Below are 23,400 nucleotides of genomic sequence, written 5' to 3'. Positions count from 1 at the left end.
ACTTATATTCACCAGTGCCATAGTACCCTCCAGCAATATTTTACAGCCTTACACAAATTTCCAAGAAATATAATAACTAACCCCTTAATCATGAATGCTGACAACAACACCTTCATTAACCTATCCTTAAGAGCTGTCAAATTTACGCATTCCTTTCGAGACATGGCAGCTTTGCAGAAATAACATTCTAGCCGTTGAGTGGATTTAAGCCACTTCCGGCCGGTCATTACAAGTTAAATCAAAGGATACACAGCATGGAGACTGAAAGTTCCACGACAAGAGCTGTTCTGAAAGCAGGAGCAGCGACGTAGCAAGTTGCGGTCCTCGGACGCACTGGACCAGTCCCAGGCGATTGGCTGCTTCCCGAAGGCCCTGTTGGCAGAACTGGAACACCTTACGCAGATGTTGGCCTGGGTTCAAAGGTACAAACCATTATGGCTCGTGCCTATTAAAGCATCAATATCGGAAACAGCCGGAGGCCAAAACCAACAAAAATACAGCCAAGAGTTTTATGAAGATATCTCTCGAAAGGGAACAGAATATTCAATATATGTACAACAGGTGTTTTATTTGGTGCTGTTCACGATGAAGCCATCTCAATGCTGCAGTACTCTTAAATGTTGCATTTTGACAAACTAATGCAAGCCGAAACAAGAGCCAGTGGCTTGCTTTAGTTATGTCAAAATTACCAACAATATAGACATGGCAGTGATAGCAAAAATGAAGATTTCAACAAAATCTCACGTAAGCACCACATTCTATGTGCTGCTTATTTCCCAAGTTATGTGTTTAAACGGGGCCCTGCAACACTTTGCAGCATAGTCAGAAAACCCTGTCGACTAGTCGAGGCTCCTGAGAACACGCAAGCCAAACATCATAGTGCAGCACGCGGTCTGGAATTCACAATTAATTCTGAAAGTCAGCTAGAAATCGTTCCCTCTTTCCTCGACAAATGATGCCATAAACCCCAAATGATCACGCCATAAACCCAATAACCACTGTGATTAGCTGATTTGAGCATCGTGAGCTGCATAGTTACCGCGGCTACCGCAGGATGCCGCCACATACCCGCGTGTGCGCTCACGATCACATTGAAAGTAAGCCGCCCGTTCAAAGAAAAACAGAAAAGAAAGTGCTCAAGTTCATAACGTGCGCTGACGAAATATTCTTGCCCCCTTATCATCACTGCTCCCCCCGTGTAGCTTTCAGCATGCTCGCGGTATAAGAGGATAGAAGAAAGCACTTGAAGCATGCGACAAACCCCAGTAACTCCACTCGTACTTGACGGATTCTGAAACTTTCTGCGGCAGTCGATTCGTGAGGCGATAACCTCCTTTAATGAAGCCATTCGATGATAACTTGAAAAAGTGTTGCAGAGCCCCTTTATATTCCACTGAAATTTATCGACAAGATCTTTCAAGCTCTTTAGTTGCAGGAAATTTATGAAATAAACGGCTGACATCTTATCCTTCCACGGGCAACAGGTTTCCAAGGAGTTTGGCATGAAATAGCTCCAACATACAGTAGACTCTCATTAAATGGAACCTGAAGGGGCCAGGAAAATATGTTCTGTTTAACAGGAGTTGCCATTTACTGAGAGATGAACAGAGGTGCGGAGTTCAAGTACGAAACCAATCATATTAGAGGCAGTTGTTCCAATAAAGCAGCGATTACAGTTAAGAGATTGTAAAGCCATTGTAAAGTATACTTTACTGAAAGTATACTTTACAATGGCCAGTACAGTACAGTGAATGCTCACTACAACGGACCATGATAATCCAACAAGCAAGGTCTGCTAAATCCAAGGTCCATTCTCTGCAAGGATGAGGTCACACAGTTGTGACCTTTGCATATAGTACAACTATGTACTTAGAGCCTGCTATGTATTTAGTCCTTGATTATTGGAACCAGGATGCCAATGCAGCAAAAAAAAAATTTTAATATTGAAAGTAAACAAGAACAACAAAAAGCAAGTTCTAGTGCAATTGCGTAGCTTATTTCTAAAATGTGGATATGCAAAACTTTTTGCAAGCACAGCACACGCAGAATACACTGAACTTTAAGTGCAATCTGTTATATTCCAAAGTATGTCATGTGGGAGTCCAATTGTAACAGTTACAGACTGTAATCGCACCCAGCAAGGACAAACAAGCTTAATACTTACTTCAAACGACTTCTTGGCTCTGAGATGAACTTCCCACGTGAGGCCAACATCTGTTGCTCGTGTGGAACTCGAGAACTCGACCAACAAAGCACTTAGCAGAGAGCATCCAAGAGATTGCTGAAAGAGAAAACAAATATATTAATAACTTGGCGGTGCACTGAAAGTGCTGTAGTTTCTTTGTTTATACTGGCTGCACAGATTCCTACTAAAAATTACCAGAGTGAACTGTGCCACTCGAAGTATTCAGCTACCATAGAAATGATGCGTAGTACATTAAGTTGCCAAATCATGCTTGTGGCTTCAAATGTACTTGTACTGTTAATAGTACTTATCGTGCCTCTATTACCAAAATTTCTAGGCTATCATCACAGCTTTTGAAACATACGAAGGCAGTGTTTACATGCACATGTGCAATAATTGCAAACTGGTGAATCTCTAATGCAACCGATAGCCCACAAATTTTTGCAGGAACCTCCACAGTACTGACGACATGAGAAAATACAACGCAAGAAATGTGGCGTTTCACGAGGTCTGGGCACTACAAACAAACAAGACTTGTGCATAAAATCGCGCGGTGACAATGGCTGAAAAATATTAAACCAATGTAAGTTGTTACAGCCTCCGGAAGCATGAAGACAGCTTGAAGGATTGCTTTTCAAGTTGGTTCACATGACAGATCAGCATAATATAAATATTTGCATTCATGCTTTATTTACATGTCGCTATTAGGTACCAGAAACAAGACCTCCATGTATACATGTGGAAGAAAGTATCTAACCATTTCTTTTGTTTAATGTATAGTTAAAGCTGATTTACTTTGCATTAACACAGAGATGCGGATTGCAGTGTGTGTAGTGGATTGTTACACTGATACCGCATCCCGAATTTTCCTGTTCATTTTTCATGCTCATTCAAAATGCACTGCACAGTTGCTTTTTGTCATATGTGAGGACATAAAAAGCCTATATCAAGTTATTGTCACTTTTTTTCAAAGACTGGTAATAACAGTATGATTAAACACTTTCAGCCTGCTCCGCATGCACCTGACATCATATATCTAGGGTTAAGACATTATGTAATCAATTCACAGTCACTTTTAAAGAATGTGGCGATGAAGGTGTGTGTTGTCGTGCATTGGAGGCGATGTGCATCATAGAACCTTGGTAAGATAACTCAAAGATACAAATGAGAGTCTGCATTCCCTCTACCTCAGGAGAGCCTGTCGCCTTGCAAGTGAACGCATCGCAAGAGTCTGGCACATTGCAGTGCAAAAAAAACACAACAGACGGAACACGAACGACGACGACGAGCACTGTTGTCGTCGTTCGTGTTCCATCCGTTGTGTTCTTTTGCGCTGCAGTGTGCCAGAATTATGTACCAACAAGCGCAACTCACCACTTTAAGCATTGCAAGAGCTTACTTCTCCATGTTGCATATCACACTGTAAGTGCATAAACTGCGAGAAGCACACAATTCAGGAATTCCTGCGAGATGTGTAGCGTCCCAGTGAGTGACAGAGCTCACTGCACAGCACAAATGCTGTGGTCGTTTTTGTCTTCTTTCCTTCACTGTCCTAAATTGAGACCCAATGGCAATGCCGCTAGTGCTGCTGAAGTACGTGTACAAATTAGCTCACCATAAGAGCAGTTAATAAATGCAAGAGAGAAAAGCTCACTGACCAGGTGCTGCTCTCCAGAAGCCACCATCTGCGTCGACTGTTGGAGAATATCGTTCAGGGCGTCAGCACCATCTTCCACACTGGCGCGCTTGGAGCCAAGGGCCAGCACCAATGCCAGTTCCTCGCGCACGTAGTTCTCCATGCTGTACAATAACACGGCAGAAAATACTTTAGAGGGAAAAAAATTCTGACAAGTGTCGATAGCCAGCAGGCCAAAGGACATTAGAAAGGGATAGACTCGAATTATGGGAACTGTGCAAGGGCACGTGGGGTGTCTCAGTTGAGTGCTGCCATCTCAGTTAAGTGCTACGACGTGACATAGAGGTTGCATAATGTGCTCTTCCTGCAGCTAAGAGGAGAGTTTCTCCTATGTCTGAATACCCTTTTATAGCCCATGTTTATTGCTAAGCTGCTATAGGATGTGCTTCCATTGTTCGGGCTGAGTTTGACGGTGTCTGTATTTGGCACAAGTAGTGAAATGAAGGCTGCCAAGCAGCTCCTTTCATTTGCTGAATCGAAACATGTAGCTAGAATAACAGAGGGCTGAGCTAGATGGCAGGTACTCATGTTAAAAATATTGGGTGCGCAAACACGGACACAAGAGAGAAGTCCAGACACCACAAACGCCGCAGCGTTTGCAGTGCCTTGACTTCTCTCTTGTGTCTGTGTTTGGACGCCCAACCTTTTTAACATGTTGCTAGGTTCAAGAACCTGCAATTAAAAAATTGTGACATCACGCACTTCGGCCTGCATGCTAGCAGCTGCAGCAGGTGTTGCCATAGCGCCTGCCACTGTCCCGGCTCCATGTACTTCCACTCGCGGATGAGGCCCTGCTTGAGTAAGGATGCTGCCTGGAACTGCACGTAACCCACAGCACTGGTTTCTGTGGGGGCAGAGAAATGAGCAGGAAATGCTCTGTTGTATGCGGCAAACAGACACACTCCACAAAGAAGGCCCACAAGCCTGCAAACGCGAGAATACAGGATCTTATGGCCTTTGCACAATGTGGATGGAACTCACCCAAGATGCATTTGCAAAGCTCAAATGGAGCTCGAGTATTTTGAAAGTCCAGAAATGTTCTTTCAGCCGCATGTCGTTGCTCAGCTGTCACTTGATTAGGTGGAGCCTGGAGTGGAAACATGCAAAAGACAGAGCACAAATTGACGCTTTACAGCTAGAAGGAGCACTTGCTGTGAGATGTAAGCAAAGCAAGAAGAAAGAGCTGATGGTTTTGATTACCACTGTCCATAAATGTTTTCTGCCAACAACTATGACAGTGTGTTCAGGATACAAGCATTATAAAGCAAGAGCACAGTTTTCACATTTGTACCCTTCATTTGTTATTATCATACAAAATTGTTCTGCCTTCACAAATGTAGAATGCATCAAGCAGATGACAGGGACCTCTATTTTTGTCACATATAGTCATGCAGCAGACCCCAATAACGTTGTTCTGTGGATGATACACTTTTACCTGGCAGATGGGTTATGTTTTTTCTTGATAACCTATACCAGGTAAATTGCTCACTCTACCAGTGAACCGCCATGACAGCACATCCAGGAGAGTACAATCAGACGAAGAACTCAAGTTGTTTCATTACTCAAGCACTGCCCAGAGAACTGAACATAACACACCGTGCAAGAGCACACTAATATAATTTAACATGGCATTATAATTATGTAAGATAACTGTCCCTTTTAAACTTCAACAGGTGTGTGAGGGCACAAACAAACCAAAGGTATTTACCCACTAGATAATTTGCAACACTCCTAGAATATTTGTTACCTAAGAGATCATTGGTAACCAAGTTGGCATACTCAATTGGCAGATATCCCATCAACTTAGAGTTTGCAGATAACAGTGTTCTGCTCACCAATTACTGGGAATGAAATGAGCAACTGCAACGTCAAATGAGTATGGGGTAGAAGATTAATATGCACAACACATGGGTAATGTTCAACCGCTGTTCGTTACACTAATATGTGCTTACATTTTTGCGTACGCGCCCTACAACCCAACGTCATACTATAAACTCTGCCACAGCCTGGCAAGGCGCAATCAACACCACTGCACCGAAAATCTTAACAGTGGCATGTCAACGACTGTTGATCCTAGTGACGTCAAAGCACGTGATTTGTCTATAAATAAGTAGAACCTGTCCGGTTCCTGTTCACACGGGTAGTGCTCTGTTCCAGCGCAATAATTTCACACAGCGTTCTCGTAAGCAATGCGATAGATCACGAAGTAGCAGCAAGCGGTCACAAAAGCGCATATAAAAAAATTGACGCGTTGGCCGTGTAATCAATTTTCTCCGGTCCCATTGAAACTAGGCCGACCGCGCGCTGAAAAGACAACGCAGTTCTGGTATGTCAGAATAAGTCAAATCACTAGCACTAACGCGCAGTTAATATAGCGCCGAAAACTGCGAGAATATGTGAATCACAGGACGTCTCATTCAATTTTGTTTATACAAGGAGGCAAGCGTTTGGATAGGGGCAAGAAACAATAACCTAATAGTGGCATCCACCGGCTAAATCCGAGAAGGCGTGAAAGCTAATGTGCATCTAAAACACACGTAAAATTCATGACCTAGTTAACGGATGGTGGTGGAAAAATATCAAAATTTACGTACCAGGAGAATCTGTGCGGAGCTTTCTAGCTCCTGCATGACGTGCGCCGCCATGTTGAATCCAGTGTGGCCAGAGTTGGCTTCAACAACAGAGACCGCGTGTTGGCCCTCCGAAGCCAAAGAACAGCGACGCCGGCTCTTGTCAAGAACGCGGACAAACGCGTCCTTTATGCGAAATCGCACAAAGTGCGCATTCAGGAGGCAAGAGATCTTGCAATTTTCTGAAGCGTCCGGGTTTTATTACTCTTTATTGCCACGTTTTAGCAATAACATTCCCTATAATCGTTACCATGTCTCAACATAAAAAATAACTTTCCATCGTCTTGGTCAAGGATCAACTTCTAAATAACCAGAGCGACGAACCTTGTCAAATATTAAATGTGTGAGATTTTGATTGAACAGAAAACCAAAATTTTCGCACTGCAACTTTTTTCAGAACAAAATTAAACTCCTTGAGTAAATACAAACACATTTGCGCAAATTATGCTTGCGTTGTTGGCAAAAGGCAGTTTTTTTTTTTTCAAAAAGCGCACTTACGAGGGTTCACTTGTGAGCCACTGAGCTAAAGTGCATTAGGGGCATAACCATATTTTTACCCAGCATTCCTCTACACAATCCTTCCTAGCAGTGCTTCTCTTGGGCTTGTTTCATTTTGTTGTGCTTACTTTGTAGCTTTTGTTCTGTTGTATCTGTTGTTTTCTAAAGACGTAAATGCTACGTGCCAACAAGAATTTGTGTGCAGACAAGTTTGTAACATGACTTGTGGGCAGCTCAACCTTATTGTCTTCATAGGGTCCCGCAAATGAGTACACTTGTTCAAAGGAAATGTTTTCGTCCAAAAGAAGACCATTTTTTTGTATTAATCACTTATGCAACTACAAGCAAGTTCTTGAAATTCAGGCTGCCAGACAACAAAAATCACAATTTTTACCTTCTTATATTGAAAAATATATACAGATAAAAGTGGATGGCGAAGATGGTGTCGTAGTTCTCTGGATGCAATGTGCACAAAAGAGACATATTTGTCTGTTCAGTACGTTCCCATATCAAATTACGAAGCAGTACTCTTTACAGCAGAAGACAAGAGCACAAATTGCGAAAAAACACCAATCTTGTTTCGTGAAAGTCTGTTCAATAATCATTCACTACTTCTTTAGATGTACTGCTAGTAATCTAAGCAAAGGCATCTGTGTTCATGTGAGTCATTGTCTGTCAAAATCAGTCACGTGGTCAGAGTTCCGTTATAAGAACGGTATTGCTACTTCATATTAACAGATGCACACAGCATGCGTGTCCCATGAGGGTAGAATATTTAAACACATAGTCTTTTGCCAGTTCGTTCAGTCCAAATGTGAAAGCTTGGTTCGCCGACGATCAACCACGGGCAGTGTGGCAGATGTTGGAGGAGAAGTTGCTCCGCTACGGAAGCGTCGCTCCACCACCTTGTCCAGGAACCTAGTTACCTTGAGGGCATTACTGGAGCCAGGTGAAAGAGTCTTTGGATTGTGATTGTCCTGGAATGACGTAGAAAGCAGTAAGGACATTGATTCTATCTATACCACACAAAAGATATCTTTTTCCAAACAAAGAGAGCATAATAATGTATATAAAATGGGCACTGCGAAAATAGTGACTAAATATTCCAGATTTTCACGTGTTACACAAACTGGGTGAACTTTGGCAGAAATTTCATCTTTACATGTCGCTTCACAGGAATGCACATATTCAACTGTTGCCGTGAAGTCAGACCCAAAGGCAAAAGTTGCCTTGCCTGAGCCCATCTCGCATTAAAAAGAGAGCAGCAGTGAGCATAATCGTGATAGAAGCCTGCACGCAAGGCCCAGAAATGCACAATCACATTGCAATTCTAAAGTTTTGCTTTGGAAATTGCTTTTAAAAAATGTGCGCACTTATTTGTGCAAGTTATATGTGCAGATGTTTTTTTATTTTCTGAAAGGTAATTTATTATTGGACAGGTGGCAAGTTCATACAAATTTTATTGCCAAGATCCTACCTCAGCGTAATTTAACATATCTTTTCTTATTGTTCTTGAAATGGAAGGCATGCATTAATGGCAGCCAAAAGCTCTGTCACAAAACAACAATCTTGAAGACAAAGCGATGGTACATAAAGCTCATGCAAAAATCAGAAGGGACAGTAAGTGAACTTGATTGATTGGATTGATTGATTGATTGATTGATTGATTGATTGATTGATTGATTGATTGATTGATTGACTGGTTGGTTGGTTGGTTGGTTGTTGGTTGGTTGGTTGGTTGATTGATTGACTGATGATGATTGATTGATTGATTGATTGATTGATTGATTGGTTGGTAGCAAGGTCAGGCATTGTAATACATTTTTAGCAAACCCTTGTGTAGTAAGCCTCAGCATGAGACCGAATGTTATGATAACAAAATAAACCTGCTGGAACATACCAGAAGCACCTGGTCAGTGCCACATTCACGGCTACAGTAGCCAGAGCCCGTCCAGCTGTCTGAGGCACAAGGTCACCTTAGTAGCCACAACCAGGATTGGGACTTGGCTGTCAGCAACATCTCTTGATCAACTCGAGCATTCTACAAAATTGAACGGAGTACACAATCTTAGAACCCAAGAGTTCACAACGAGCAAACTTCACTGGTTGCCTGCAGCATAGTAATTTCCGATAATGCACAATGTAGTGCATGATAATAAACACCAAATTAGGAATTCACAATTCATTTTAACCATTTCTCTGCTCACACTTTTAGTTTGAACGATTACAATCTATACCGATTTTACAGCTAATGATGCCTAATATAAATATCTTGAGATAATAATGCATCAAAGGCAATAGTCACGAACGAACAAAACATAGCAGACATCTAATAAAATTTAGGTACCACAATTACGCAATTTAAACGCTCACTTTTTTTGCAAACAATAAGAAATTGGAGCACACTTCTTAAATACACCATTAGCAGTAGTCCAACTGACTCTATTTATAAATTGACAAACAATATTAGGAGAATACTGAATTGTATATATTGTTTTACAGCTCCCTCTACTGTTCCATAATTGTTTTCTATATATGTTTCTCCTATATAGCATCCGCACAGCATTTTTATTTCTGTTAATGCATATTTCTTTTCAGGGTAGCGAAATGACCTCTTGGGAAAGTCCTCAATTAGGGTGCTACTATTAACAGAAAATATTCCCCATTAACTTGCTTGGAACTATTTGTCATAGTTATAGTTATGTTCCCGATCTAGGTACAGCCTTATTTTTGAGGCCAGCAGAATGTAATAAATAAATAACTTTATTCCAGCTATAGAAGTTCAAGAAAAGTAGGTAACAAAAAAGTTCACAGCCTACCCATTTGCCTTCTTGGATGGGCAGTCCTTGCAGAAAACTTCAGAAAGCCACTTTCTTAGGTTTTCATGTGACTTCTTGTTGGTTAAGTCATGAACAAGGATAAGACCTGAAAGGAGGTACAACGCACAGATGCATCAAAATGTCCATGTGATCATTTCACAATTTTGTGAAGCACCATCTATTACTGCTATCCCTCACTAATACTGCTGTTTAGAATCATGGCTTCAGTTTTGATCGCAGATGTTCATATACTAACCTACGGCTTCAAACACAGCGGGAAATGTGAAAATTGTGGCCTGATGTACTAGACACTTATATGTAATGCATGCGTACTTAATTATTACCTGTACTATCCTAACTGTCTCTTGGTTTACCTTGGGCATGCGACAGATAATCTCAAGTGGCATGCAGCGATTTTGTCATTTTATACACATTGGAAGCAGCCTGGTCTCGGAAAACTGTAGCTGATTGGAAAGCATTTCTTGATGAAGTTTATGATCGTACATTAGTCGACACATTCATATGTACGCCTAAAAAATCTGTGATGTTCAATTCAGAGCATCATAATAATAATAATAATTTGTGATGTTTTTTGTGGCCAAAACCACAATATGATTATGAGGCATGCCTTCGTGCAGGGTTCTGAATTATAGACCATCTGGTGTTTTTCAACGTGCACGTGAAACCATGCAGTACAAGGGCCTCAAGCATTTTGACTCCATCGAAATGCGACCGGACATGGCAGGCGTCGTACCCGCAACTTTGGGGTCAGCAGCCGAGCACCGTAACCACTATACCACCATAGTAGACAATTTAGAGTGCCGTCAGATGGGTCTCTGCAAACATGACGTGAGTGTGCTATATTAATATTTTTCCAGACTGGAGTGCTATGTCACTACAGTGTTCTTACTCTGCTTTGTATCTACGGCATCAGGGGATGGTCCTTTCACGTATGTAGGCATTAGAATACTTTATTTTCTTTATTTCAATCACTTGTACGCCTTACACAGTGCGAAGGGACAAGAACGAATGTGTGCATCGACAGTTTATTTGAAGTTTTTTTAAGAAGTTATAGCAATGGTGGCAGGGATCGAGGTGGCTCCAACCCCCTCCAATGCATGCTTAGCATAGCAGGCTTTTTTCTTTTTTTTTTTCTTGCACTAGCCAATAGCTATAGCATTTGACATGTCTGTGCTTTTAGTGTCACCAGTGACTCAACTTCATTTTTTGTCTGTTGTCGGCATGAACGTTCTTGTTGTATATGCATTTCCGTTTTTTACCGCTGCCAGCACACCAATATGTTACATGGCAGTATTCGGTATACAAATGAAACATCGAAATTGTGTTTACCTTTCTGTGTTGAGTGAAACAACTTCTTGTTTTCGCATAAACCCACCACTTTTGCTATGACTTGACATTCAAAAAATACTTTTTGTTTTTGGCAATTTTGAAGATGATCAGTGCTGTCATTGTTTGTAATGCATATGTAGAAAGCAGCGGCTTATTTTCCCTGAGTGGCTAGTGCTCTGGTCGTACACTTTGCGTGGTGTAACTTCAATACCGTACTCAGTTGCTTGTTATGACACTTAGTACTCGAAACAATCTTCTCTGGTACTGTGAGCAATCCATTGGTGGTTGAAATGAACCATCAGAGAGAAGCAATTCTGGGCATCATCGAATGCACTGCCTGTCAGCTCCGATTCATTCAGAGGCCGCTACAGCCCCTTTAATTTGTTCAAATTGCCACTATTACATGAGTTGACATACGGTGCAATTCGATGGTGTTCCAGAAGTGCCATCCTATGACGGTTCGCTTTCATAACCATTATAAGATATCACCTCAGAACAGCCCCCAAGGTGTGATTCTGTGTAGGTTAGCTATATTAGAACAATACTTGCTAAACTTTTATTCTTCTCGCCTGTAAACCGACCAAACACCATAGAAGAATTGATAGCTTGGCTAGTTGGTAACAGTTCTTGAGCATCTTGAAAACAGTGCAGAAACGACATGGACAAAAATATAGGACACACCACAGCACTGAACTCACATAAATTTTATTTTAAAGTACAAACACACTTAAATACTGACAACTTGTCACCCATGTGACCACTTCACACATGAGGTCAGAAGACACCATTCTGAATCCTAAAAAGCAACAACGAGCATAAAAAAATTCCCATCCCTTCCATGTGAACAGCCGCAAAGAAGATTGCTATGGTCCTGAATGTTTCAAGAAACCAATATGAAACTCAAGAAACTGAAGTGCTAGCAGTTCACCATTAGAAGATCACTAGAGAAATCATTGAGGCATTTCACTTAGAAAGAAGGCTGAGCAGTGCATTAGCTCTCCCTCCATTGTTTTGCATGATAGTGAATATTGTTTCTTCTTGGAACGTTCAGGACCCTGGCAATCTTATTTGAGGCTGTCCCGTGGAAGTGATCGGAATTTTTTTATGCTTGTTGGTTTTTTAGGATTCAGAATGGTGCCTCCTGACGTCCTGCGTGAAGTGGTCACAAGGGTGGCAGGTTGTCAGTATTTAATTGTGCTCGTATTTTCAAATGAAATTTGGTCGCGACTTCGGCACTGTGGTGTGTCCTCCTCTCTTATTTTGTCGTGTCGTTTTCCGCACTGTCTTCAAGACGTTCACAAACACTCTAGGGCGGTGATCTTACCGTGAAACGAGTTGTAGAAGACGGCTCTGGCGCTGCTGTGACTGCTGGATCCACCAATGTCCCACAGTTCGACGAAGTACGTCTTTTGAGACGCGGTTCCCTCGCGGTACTCGTGCAACTAAAGGAAAACAGAGATACGAAAGTAAACAAGGGAACAATAACGATCTGCGGATGAGTTGCCTGTATGCGAATGGACGATCGCATTTCAGTTAGGGAGTGGATATTCGCCCGGCATCCGGCTGAATTGCGCGAGCGGAACTTGGCCGGCAGTGTCTCCTCATTGGCCGGCTGTAGTCACGTGGTTAATGCGAATCCTGAGGCAAAAGCGCTTTGCCGGCACGGGTGTATTTGCCGAGTGTCATTTCGCGGGAGTGGCCGTCAAGCGAAGATGCCGGCATTTAGTGAGAGAACAATTATATGCCGGTAGTTTGACTTACCCACGCCGTCGCCACATCCGAAAACGCACGCCGTGACGGCAACAGTTGTCCGGTTCTGGTTTGGCCGGCAGTTTTGCTTTGCGGCCGGCCGTCAAGCGACGAGCGCCGGCACTTAGCGCACCGTATTTGCGATCGAGTTTCATATTCGCGAGCGGCCGTCAAGCAAAGAGTGCCAGCATTTGACCCACGCCGTCGCACGTCTGAAAACGCACGCCGTGACGGCACACAGAGTTGTCTGGTTGTGGTTTGACGGCAGTTTTGCTTTCGCGAGCGGCCGGCCGTCAAGCGACGAGCGTCGGCACTTTGGCGCGGAGACAATTATTTGCCGGTAGTTTTACTTATCCATGGTATAGCCTCCCCTGAAAACAGGCAGCTGTGACTACTACGACGGCACAAGTCGTCCGGTTGTGGTTTGACCGGCATGCAGTTTGCTTTCGCGAGCGCAGGCCGTCAAGCGACGAGCGCGCGGCACTCAGCGCTGAGACAATTATTTGCCGGTAGTTTTAACTTATCCTGGTATAGCGTCCCCTGAAACATGCTGTGCCTACTACGACGGCAAAAGTCGTCCGGTTGTGGTTTGACCGGCATTTGCGCTGTTTCTTACTTCGTTTAACTCAGTTAGAACCTGACGGTATATCCTCCACTTAGAATGCCTGCGAACTTCGCAAGTGTACCGTTGCCTTTCATATGCACATTGAGGGAAAAAAAAGGGGGGGGGGGGTCGTGTTTCAATTTTTATTTCTATGTTGCCAAAATAAATGTCATACATTTAGAATTACGAAAAATTCTGAAATGCACAATACTCACACGAAAGTTTCATATTTTGTTCGTTGGCTGCCTCTGATGACATGGAAGGCTATGTATGATATCAGCAAAGGCGCTACTGAACATCTTCTGCGTTTCTATGAGATGAAAAAGTCCTTGGCCTGGGAATGTCGCTGGAGCCAACATTTCAACAAACGGCCTGCTTTGTCAGGGCAGCCTTGATGATAACAAGTCCACCTGTCGAAATGTTGGCTCTAGCAACATGCCTTTTCGATGATTTTTTAAATCTCTGCAAGCTTCCATCTTATCCTGAATTTGTCTTTGAATGTCGACAACACACTCCTCACTTTGCTTTTTTTTTTCTTATTGCGCGGTACACAAAAAGTAATTTCAGGCGTTATAAAAGGCAACACAAGTCTTAGTTTACACAATTTTAACATGGAAGATATGCACATAAATATTGTCAAAGTCACCTGCAGTGGGAACGTTGCAGTTTCTTCTCTGACTACCTCAAATCAGATGGGGGTATGATAATGGCAATTAGTAGAGGTCAAACTCTACACAACAGGTAACGTCAGGTTGATATAAAAAAGTAGCACGTCTCAGTTTTAAACAATTTTAACATGGAAGATATGCACATAAATATTGTCAAAGGTCAAGATATGCACATAAATATTGTCAAAAGTCACCTGCAGTGGGAACATTGCACAGTTTCTTCTTTGGCTACCTCAAATCAGATGGATGGGGGGTATGATACCAGCTACAGTGCCAGTCAAACCCTTCATTGTCTCCATGACATTTCTCACTTTTTTGTTGTTGCATGGTCGTCGATATCTGCAAAAAAGCCTCTAGTGTAGTCGGTGTGCTGGCTCGTTGCAGACATATCTTACCCGCAAAAGTGAAATTGCAAATATACCATGCTCTTTTTCTTTCGCACATAAATTACTGCAGTTTGGTGTGGGCACCACGACAAAAACTAACATAATGAAACTTCAGATCCTACAGAAAAAGGTTATTAGACATGTAGCTAATTTAGATTATTTGTCATCAACGCAACTCGTGTGTTGGGACTACGGTATTATTAAAGTTGAATATATGTATACCTTTCGCATTCTGCGATCTTGCTATTTCTCTTCCATTTCGTTTAAAACAATTCATTAAAAATACCGCATGTCTAACTGCAAAAACGTTTTGTTAAGAACAAGAAATAGTGATGTTTGGTTTGTTCCAAGAAATAGTGAGGTTTCGAAATAATTACAAATCACAAATATTGCAATACAATCTACCACCATTCTCAATAAATGCAATACAATCTACCAACCATTCTCAATAAAGTCACGTAAAACAGCTTTCTCATTAAAAGAACTGCGATCCTTTTTTGTATCCTTTTTTGTAATATAGGCTAAAGTTTTGACGTTGTGAAATGGGTTGTTCTTGTACGATTTCATTTTTCTTTCAGTGTGTGCATCCATATTGTACTGAGTAGGTATATGATGGAAAACATATAGCAATAACAGCGTCTGTATAATTTTCTTTGTCTGTATAATTTGACATCTGATGCAGCATTGTATCATACACAGGAGCTTTGTATATATTTCTTCCCTGATATTTCGTGATTATTTTTTAAAATTTTTTTTGCCGATAGTGGTGTTATGGTTGTTGGGTTTTTCGTGATTATTTTTTAAATTTTTTCTTTTTTTTTTTTGTTTTTGCTGGCGTCTATTTTTTTACACAAGGAGCGATATCTTCTGTGTATATATGGTTGTTGGGTTTTTCCTTTGTATTTTTTCTTTTTTTTTTTTGTTTTTGATGATTATTTTTAAAATTTTTTTGCCGTATGTATATTATATGGTTGTTGGGTTTTTCCTTGTATTTTTCTTTTTTTTTTTTGTTTTTGCTGGCGTCTATGTTTAGTATCGGGATGTTTTTGTAGTAGTATATATATATATCTTCTGTGCTATGTTTAGTATCGTATTTGGTATTGTAATGTTAGCTTATGGTCAATTTATCGTTGTTACATATCTTTGTCACTGTCCCAACTGCCTTGTATAGGGTAGGTCACTGCCTTGTGGCCTCGTCAAGCTGTCCATAAACAGCTTTTATCCAGTGAACCTCTCCAGACCTGTTTCTTTCTGGGAAATAAAAGATTTGATTTGATACACAAAAGGTCATTTCAGAATGGCTTGCACATGATGCCATAGACGCAGCTTCTCAGTGAACTGGCACTGCACGATGGTGGCTCTGATGACAAACAAGTTTCGTCTATGTGAAAAGAACATGGCAGGAACATCTCTGTGTGCAAATAACAAAAGCACATGCATGTGATGTTTTGATAACATTAATGTGGCATCGCAAACACCACGTCCCCACATGCTGGTGCTCCAACACGGTGCTTTCAATGATCAATGCAAGCCATCAATAACAAGTAACAAAGTTGTTTGTACAATGTTGATGTGAAAGCCCATGCACATGTTGACCTATATAATAGTCACACACTTGGAACATTGCCACAGTTTCTTTTTTGGCTGCCTCTTCAACAATGTGCAAGGTATATGGTACCAGCAGAGACACCAATCACAAAAAATAGTCAAACCTCTCAAGCTCTTCGTGACACTGTTCACATTCCCACTGGTGCATTGATATGTTTCACCTGCACTGTGGTCGTTATAGAGAGCCATGCATCACTGCTGAAAAAAGGGCCTTACAAGGTTGATGTCCATGCACTAATCCAAAACACCACAGTTCAGCAAATCTGGCTTTGTTTCCACATCTTCTTCAAGAATTTTATCACTGAGGGCACTGATAACACCTAAACAGTTGCGCTCAGAATATTAGGTGGTATCGTTATCGTCGGTGATTTTTTTCCCCTTTATTTCACCATGTTTGTCACCGACGTAGCGGGACTACGTCACACTATCTTGACATGTATCGGCATGTATCGGCAAATAATTGTCACCGCGCTAGTCGCTTGACGGCCGGCCGCTCGCGAAAGCAAACTGCCGGTCAAACCACAACAGGAGGACTTGTGCCGTCGTAGTAGTCACAGCCTGTTTTCAGGGGAGGCTATACCATGGATAAGTAAAACTACCGGCAAATAATTGTCTCCGCGCTAAGCGCTCGTCGCTTGACGGCCGGCCCTCGCGAAAGCAAACTGCCGGTCCACCACAAGCCGGACGACTTGTGCGTCCGTAGTAGTCACAGCTGCCTGTTGATAAGTAAAACTCGCTCGTCGCTGACGGCCGGCCGCTCGCGAAAGCAAACTGCGGTCAACCCACAACCAGACAACTCTGTTGCTGTCACGGCGGGCGTTTTCAGACGTGGCTACGGCGTTGGCAAGTCAAACTACCGCATGTAATTGTTTCCCGCACTAAATGCCGGCACTCTTCGCTGACGGCCGCCTCGCGAAATGAAACTCGCAAATACCCGTGCGCTAAGTCGCCGGCGCTCGTCGCTTGACGGCCGGCCGCAAAAGCAAACTGCCGGCCAACCAGAACGGACAACTGTTGCCGTCACGGCGGTGCGTTTTTCAGATGTGGCGACCGGCGGGGGGAAGTCAAACTACCGGGCATATAATTGTTCTCTCACTAAAATGCCGGCACTCTTCGCTTGACGGGCCGCTCGCGAAATGACACTCGGCAAATACCCGTGCCGGCAAAGCGCTTTTTGCCACAGGATGCCGGCATTAACCACGTGAACTACAGCCGGCCAATGAGGACACACTGCCGGCCAAGTTCCGTTCGCGCAATTCAGCCGGATGCCGGGCGAATATCCACTCCCTAATCATATACTCTGACTGGCCCATGCTCACACAGGGTGCAAATTCACAAAGGTAGAGTTTGAAGGCGAATGGCACACAAACACAACACACCAGGCAGAAGGCCTGGCCCGTTTAACTCATTTGCTCCGTCGCGCGGTAGAAAACACCGCAGGACAGCGAATGCAAAAACTTACTTTGGCGTGGGTTGACACCGGCGTGAAGCGCGCATGGCCTATGGCTGCCGATCAAGCTAGGGACAAGTGGAGCTAGGGGCGTTCTTCTCCTCAGTACCTAGGCCAGTGGCCGTCTTCAGGGAGAAAAAGTGCCTAAAACGGGCGTTTCAGGCTCTACCGAATGGCGGCGCTGCGGTCGCTCCCTGTAGCGGCCACGAAAACAAATGTCGCACGGCAGGTGGCCCGACGTGCCGCTTCGCCCGTTGGCTTCGCCAATGCTATGCGCCGCGCGTGTCACGGAGGTGCTCGAGTTGCCGCCTCTTTTCCGCAAGGTGGCAGAAGGGTACTCTGGGCCGACATCTTCGCTCCGGCGCATTTGAAAGCATGTGGCCAGCGTGCGTCGCGAGCATTTAAACTCCTATTTTACATCTTTAACTTTTGAGAAAGAGATCCGCGGTGTATTTATTACACCAGAGAGGCCTTGAACAACACTAAAGAGTTGCCGTCGCTTAGAACGGACGCGCCACTAACGAAAGCATGCAACGCAACTAGCGTTGCAGCGGCATCTCTTCCTTTCTGCGTGGTCATCTTCGATAAATGCGGAGGCGTCCGTGGGTGCAGGCGTCCGAAGAGCAAGAGCGTCCCTATGCGACGCAACCAGTCGCAATCAGCCTTCGAGTCATGATCACGGCCAGATCACAGTGGTCGTGATTAGGTGATCCCACGGCTTGAGATCCGCTCCGATGCGTCGCGTTTGTTGCGCTCTGTCAAACCAAGGCCTGCGACCGCATCGGTGTTTCTGCTCACTAGCCTCACTTTGTAAGTTGGAACCACGGCTGAAACCACGGTGGCTCGAACTGTGCCGCTCATGCGGCGGCCACCATGGGACGGAAATGCTTCGCCCCAAATTGCAAATCTTACTACAAAACGTGCAAAGAAAAGCTGCGTCTTTCCTCCGCGCCGAAAGAAGAAAAGCGACTGCAGTTGTCGAGAAATGCAATTCCACGGAAAGACCGCCGGCTACAGTCCTCCGACATACATACGATAACGTGAAAACCAAATGCTTTTTAGATACGAAGCATCTTACAGCGGAGTTCAAACCGGTGGTGGTGGTGTGCGGCGTACCACCCTTACTGCGCATGCGCATACCCTCTCCACACACCTCCGCTCCACTCCTCTCCCCCTTTCCCCCTCTCCGCTTCCCCTCCCCCTCTCCACTCTTCTATAACTCTTCCTCTGAAACGCGGACCTTTTTCAAGCGATCCCAGAACCCCCCGCGGGCACGCGAAGCACTTTGGGAAAAATGTGTACGGCGAGCCCGCCGGCTGTTCCGTCGCTCGCTGGGTGCCTTGATGCCCGCGCGCTCCGCTGAGGGTGAGGACAGGCGCATCGTCTGCTACGATGGCCGCCATTGCGAATCCCGCCGCAGCTCGGCAGCATGCGATCGCGCTACACCAAAGCGCTTGCGGTGCGCGGATACGTCCGGAATAAAGTGCACGCTGGTGAGCTTTCCTCTTTTCTTTTCTTTTTTGAAAGCTTCGGCAGCTTTTACTGCTGGTGTTGCCTAAATGTTTATTAAGGAAGCATAATAATTCTCATGTAAGCTGACGGCCTGTGCATGTGTTATGCGATAGAGGTAGACGTAGACTATCTGTTATGTTGAAAACAAATCCTCTTCCTTACGCCGGAAGCGACACAGTCTAAAGCCTTACTTAATTTTCTCGTAAGCTCTGCATTCCAACATACACAAACAATCGTTTAAAGTATTTGTATACATGTCAGCAGCAGCATTATATGTATCTGAACACACACAATTTAGTGTTTGCGAAGCTACCTAAGCGCGATTAAGGTGGCTCATTTTGCTAAGTTTGCAAACAATTTTACTCGTAAATGGTATCATACATATTGTGCACAGAATAAAGGGCCGAGGGGCAGTATGGTGCGAATATCCCGCTAAAATGAAACGAAAGCTTCTTTATCATTATTATGCTGACATTTTTTGCTTAGCCGCTACTCGTATCGGCACTCGAGTTGCACCTTGATCCTTATCAAAACGATGAATACGTTGTTGAGTAGTATGCCGTAAACTTGCATGCGCGCAGTGTCAGTGCGGTTTTCCTTCTTCTTTTTGTATCCGCAGTTTTTTTTTTTCTGTATCTGCAGGTTTTCTCGCATGCACATATTAGTTTTCCAATGCAGTTTTACACTTTTTGCGGCAGATGCACGGCGTCGTTTATTTGTCTCTCTTATTAATAATAATATCTAGGGTTTTACTTGCCAGAACTACGATATGATTATGAGGCACGCCGTAGTCGAGGGCTCCATAAATTTTGACCATCTGGTGTTCTTTAACCTGCACTGACATCGCACAGTACACGGGCCCTCTAGCATTTCGCCTCCACCTAAATGCGACCGCCGCGGCGGGATCGAACCCGTGACTTTCGGGTCGGCAAGGCACCGGGCGGCCGTCGTAAGGCGCCAGCTACGGATGGATGGATGGATGCTATGAGCGTCCCCTTTATAACGGGGGCGGTGACATGTCTGCCACCAGGCTCGAAGAAAAAAAAAAAAAGAAAAAGAAACTTCCTTGTTTTCGTTGGCCTAATACCCTATCCACGTTGATTAAATCTATGCTATTATACAAAAAAAAATATAAATTCACGGTCCATCTCTCTGCCTCTTAAGGCAGAATGACCTTATTTTTCCCCATTATTTATTTTTGTACTTTATCTCTACCTTTCTGCCACCAATACTTCTAACCGTCTCTTACTTATTTCTATAGATATATCGCGGACGTGTTCAGCTTTCCATTGTTGTCCCTAAAACCCAAGGCTTCCTGTAGACTCGTGCCCACACGTATACCTGGGTGAATATCGCCACATTCAATCAGTACATGTTCCATCGTTTCCTTAGTTCCCCCGCAGCATGTACATTGTTCTTCTTCGTTACTGAATCTCGCTTTATAACTACGCGTTCTAAGGCAGCCCGACCTTGCTTCAAACAGTAAAGCGCTTCCCCTTGAATTATCATAAAACCTTTCTCTCCTTATTTCGTTTTTTCCCTTTCCGTAGTTACTCAGAGCCGGCTTCTTTTCCATCGCGGTCATCCAATAAGTCCTCTCCGCCTCTCTGACCTTCCGCTTAATGCTCCTTGTTGCCATATCGCCCGCACTGCTAGCCGTATATTTACTGGTGAGCCTCCTAGTTCTTTTTCTCCACTGCGTGTCAACGCTTTTTCTATACAAATACCTGAAAACCTTCTCTGCCCATCTACTGTTCTTCATTTTCCTCCGCCTCTCTTCGAATCTCATTTTGCTCTGAGCTTCCCTCACTTCAAAGCCTGTCCATCCCATATCTCCCTTTACAGCCTCATTTGTCGTCTTCCCGTGAGCGCCCAACGCGAGGCGGCCCACCGTCCTTTGATTTACATCCATTCCTGATTGTACCTCTGACTTATGCACACCACTGAGTTCCCAAATGTAAGCCCCGGGACCATCCAAAGCGGACCATCACGCCTCTCCCGAAAAGCGCCCCAAGCGGCGGCAGGGACCAGCACTGGCATGTGAAGCAGACGACGCGGAGCAGGCTCTGCTACTTTCGGCACGTATTCGAAGAGAAGCGCAGCGTTTCTTTTTGAGCGATTCGAAGCTGCATGCTGTTGCGTTTGTCGCCGAGAGGCACAGAGAAGCGGTAGCAACAGTGTTCTTTTGAACATGCACGAAGCGTTCGAAAAAAAAGTGGCCGCGGGGCAGTAGGGGGGAGGGGCGCTTGCTCGGCATTTTACGGTACTATATATATATATATATATATATATATATATATATATATATATATATATATATATATATATATATATATATATATATTGTGAAAAACTTCGTACTACAATATAGGAAACAAAACAAATATTTATTTTACCCTGACAGTTTCGGCTGGAGGACCAGCCAGTGAAATGAAATGAAACGGCCATGGCCGAACCGCTGCACAAGGGCCGCCGACCCCGTTTGGAGGCCAGACGATACTTAAAAAAAAAGAGAGAAATATTAGAAAAACAAAGAGAGAACTAACGGAGGAAGCAACAGTGACAAAACGAGGGAGGGAAAGAACAGCGGGAGGAGACGCGGAGAGCCGCCGGAGGCGGGCGAGGCGGCGGGCTATGCCCATCTTATCTTCGTACGGTAGATACAAAGCGGCGTGAGTAAGGGACGAAGGAAAAGGGGGAAAGACAAATGTCGCTTCTACACATCACACACACGGCGTCCAAGTTCAGATGGCTCGGCGGTTAGGTCGCGGCGCCGGGCTAGGTACACACATACGACCCGCTCCAGCTGTGGGAAGACTCTGGCCACGATACAAGGCTAAAATGACCCCCCCCCCTATTTATCGGAAAAAAAGGAGAAAAGAAAGAGTGGAGCCGGCTGATACATGTGGTAACGATTGGGTCTGTTTTCACGCGCTCGATCGTTTCCTTAGCGTCCCGTGCGTCTGAACTGACGTGTGTATAAATAAATACATTAATTAATTAATTCCCTTTCTGCGCGCTACGATTGGTCACGGAGGCACGTCAGTCGCCCAGGGCTCTCGTTGATTCCGTGGGAGAGTGATATTTGAATTTGTTTATGAAACTCCCGCTGTTCGCGCTCCCGTACGTGTGTTCTGGAAGCCGGATTGTAGAAGTGTAACACTTACGTGCTCGAAAGAGTGACCAGGGAGATTAATGTGTTTAGAGAACGGCAAATTAGGGAGGCCTTTCACGTGTGCCCTGTGGTTGTTAAAACGTAAACGGAACGCGGTTTCGGTCTGTCCAACATATTCCTGCTTGTACACTTCACAGCGAATTTTGTATACCACATTGCACGAGTCGCAATCAAGGTCGTCTTTAATTTATACTCAAAGTCCGAATAGGAGGCTTCGGCCGCATTTGTGGTCACCATGTCACATGTGTTTGCACACCCTGCCGCGAGGTTTCCCGCATGGTCTACAGCCCTGATGGTGGTCGGATTTGTGTGTTTTCGCCCTGACCAGCAAGTCTCTCAGGTTTTTATTTCTTCGGTAAACCACCTTGGGTGGGTTTGAAAGACGGTAGAGAGTCGACTACTCTGTTGAAGTATGTTGAAGTGGCGGCTTAATATAGAGTTTACCCGAGGGGCTGCGGCGGAGTACGTGAGAATTAAATTTGCCCCTGACATTCTATCTTTATTTCCGTCCCTTCCATTGTGACCCCTCGGTCCAGGGATCGAGCGCGCTCAATTGCATTGTCAATAATTTTGACGCAAGAATGCTGTTCTCAGTTCCTGTGTGTGGGTGTCAAATTGTGTAATTTCAGAGCAAATTCTTCTGTATCTGTGGGCTTGAGAGTAGGGGACACCTGTTCATACTTCGTCATACTTCGCTCGTGTCACGCGGCGTTCCTCGACTACTAGCTGTATTTTCTTCTACTGATAGTTCTTTAGATGGCTGCTAGCATTAGATGAGGTTAAGAAACGTTAACATTTAACGTATTTTCTACATACCCACAGGCACAGCCATCGCGGTCAGGATCATGCCCCCGAGTTCGTAGCGTCACTCACTGGGCTGGATGGCGTTGAAATAGCTTGCGTGAAAGCGCGAACGTCCCGCCAAGCGAGTTAAAGAGAATGTACGCTGCTTTGGAAGCGAATCCCAATCAATAAAAGTTAGCGTTGTGTAAACAGGCTTGAGTTGAACGAAAATTCACACTCCACTCCCAATTCTAGTCATGTAGTCCTGTTAACACAAAACGTTTGCC

At 44.1% G+C, this 23,400-nt stretch overlaps 1 protein-coding gene and 1 pseudogene across 1 annotated transcript; both read right to left on the bottom strand.

Annotated features, from left to right (window-relative positions):
- Positions 1 to 2,164: 2,164 nt before the first annotated feature.
- On the bottom strand, positions 2,165 to 6,584 carry LOC119376799 (exportin-4; the record flags this gene model as incomplete). The annotated part of the gene is made up of 5 exons (XM_037646504.2): positions 6,476 to 6,584; positions 4,863 to 4,968; positions 4,584 to 4,725; positions 3,844 to 3,985; positions 2,165 to 2,281 (listed from the first exon to the last, which is right to left on the bottom strand). Coding segments are annotated over exons 1-5 (558 nt in total), but the record flags the coding sequence as incomplete, so codon positions are not given.
- A 1,056-nt stretch (positions 6,585 to 7,640) lies between these two features.
- Positions 7,641 to 23,177, bottom strand: LOC119376798 (rab-like protein 3; annotated as a pseudogene).
- Positions 23,178 to 23,400: the final 223 nt, after the last annotated feature.

Source organism: Rhipicephalus sanguineus, unplaced genomic scaffold (genome assembly GCF_013339695.2).
Source record: "Rhipicephalus sanguineus isolate Rsan-2018 unplaced genomic scaffold, BIME_Rsan_1.4 Seq2261, whole genome shotgun sequence".
Taxonomy (NCBI): Eukaryota; Metazoa; Arthropoda; class Arachnida; order Ixodida; family Ixodidae; genus Rhipicephalus; species Rhipicephalus sanguineus.
Note: the sequence above shows the minus strand (reverse complement) of the source record. Positions and strands in the feature narration are given on the sequence as shown.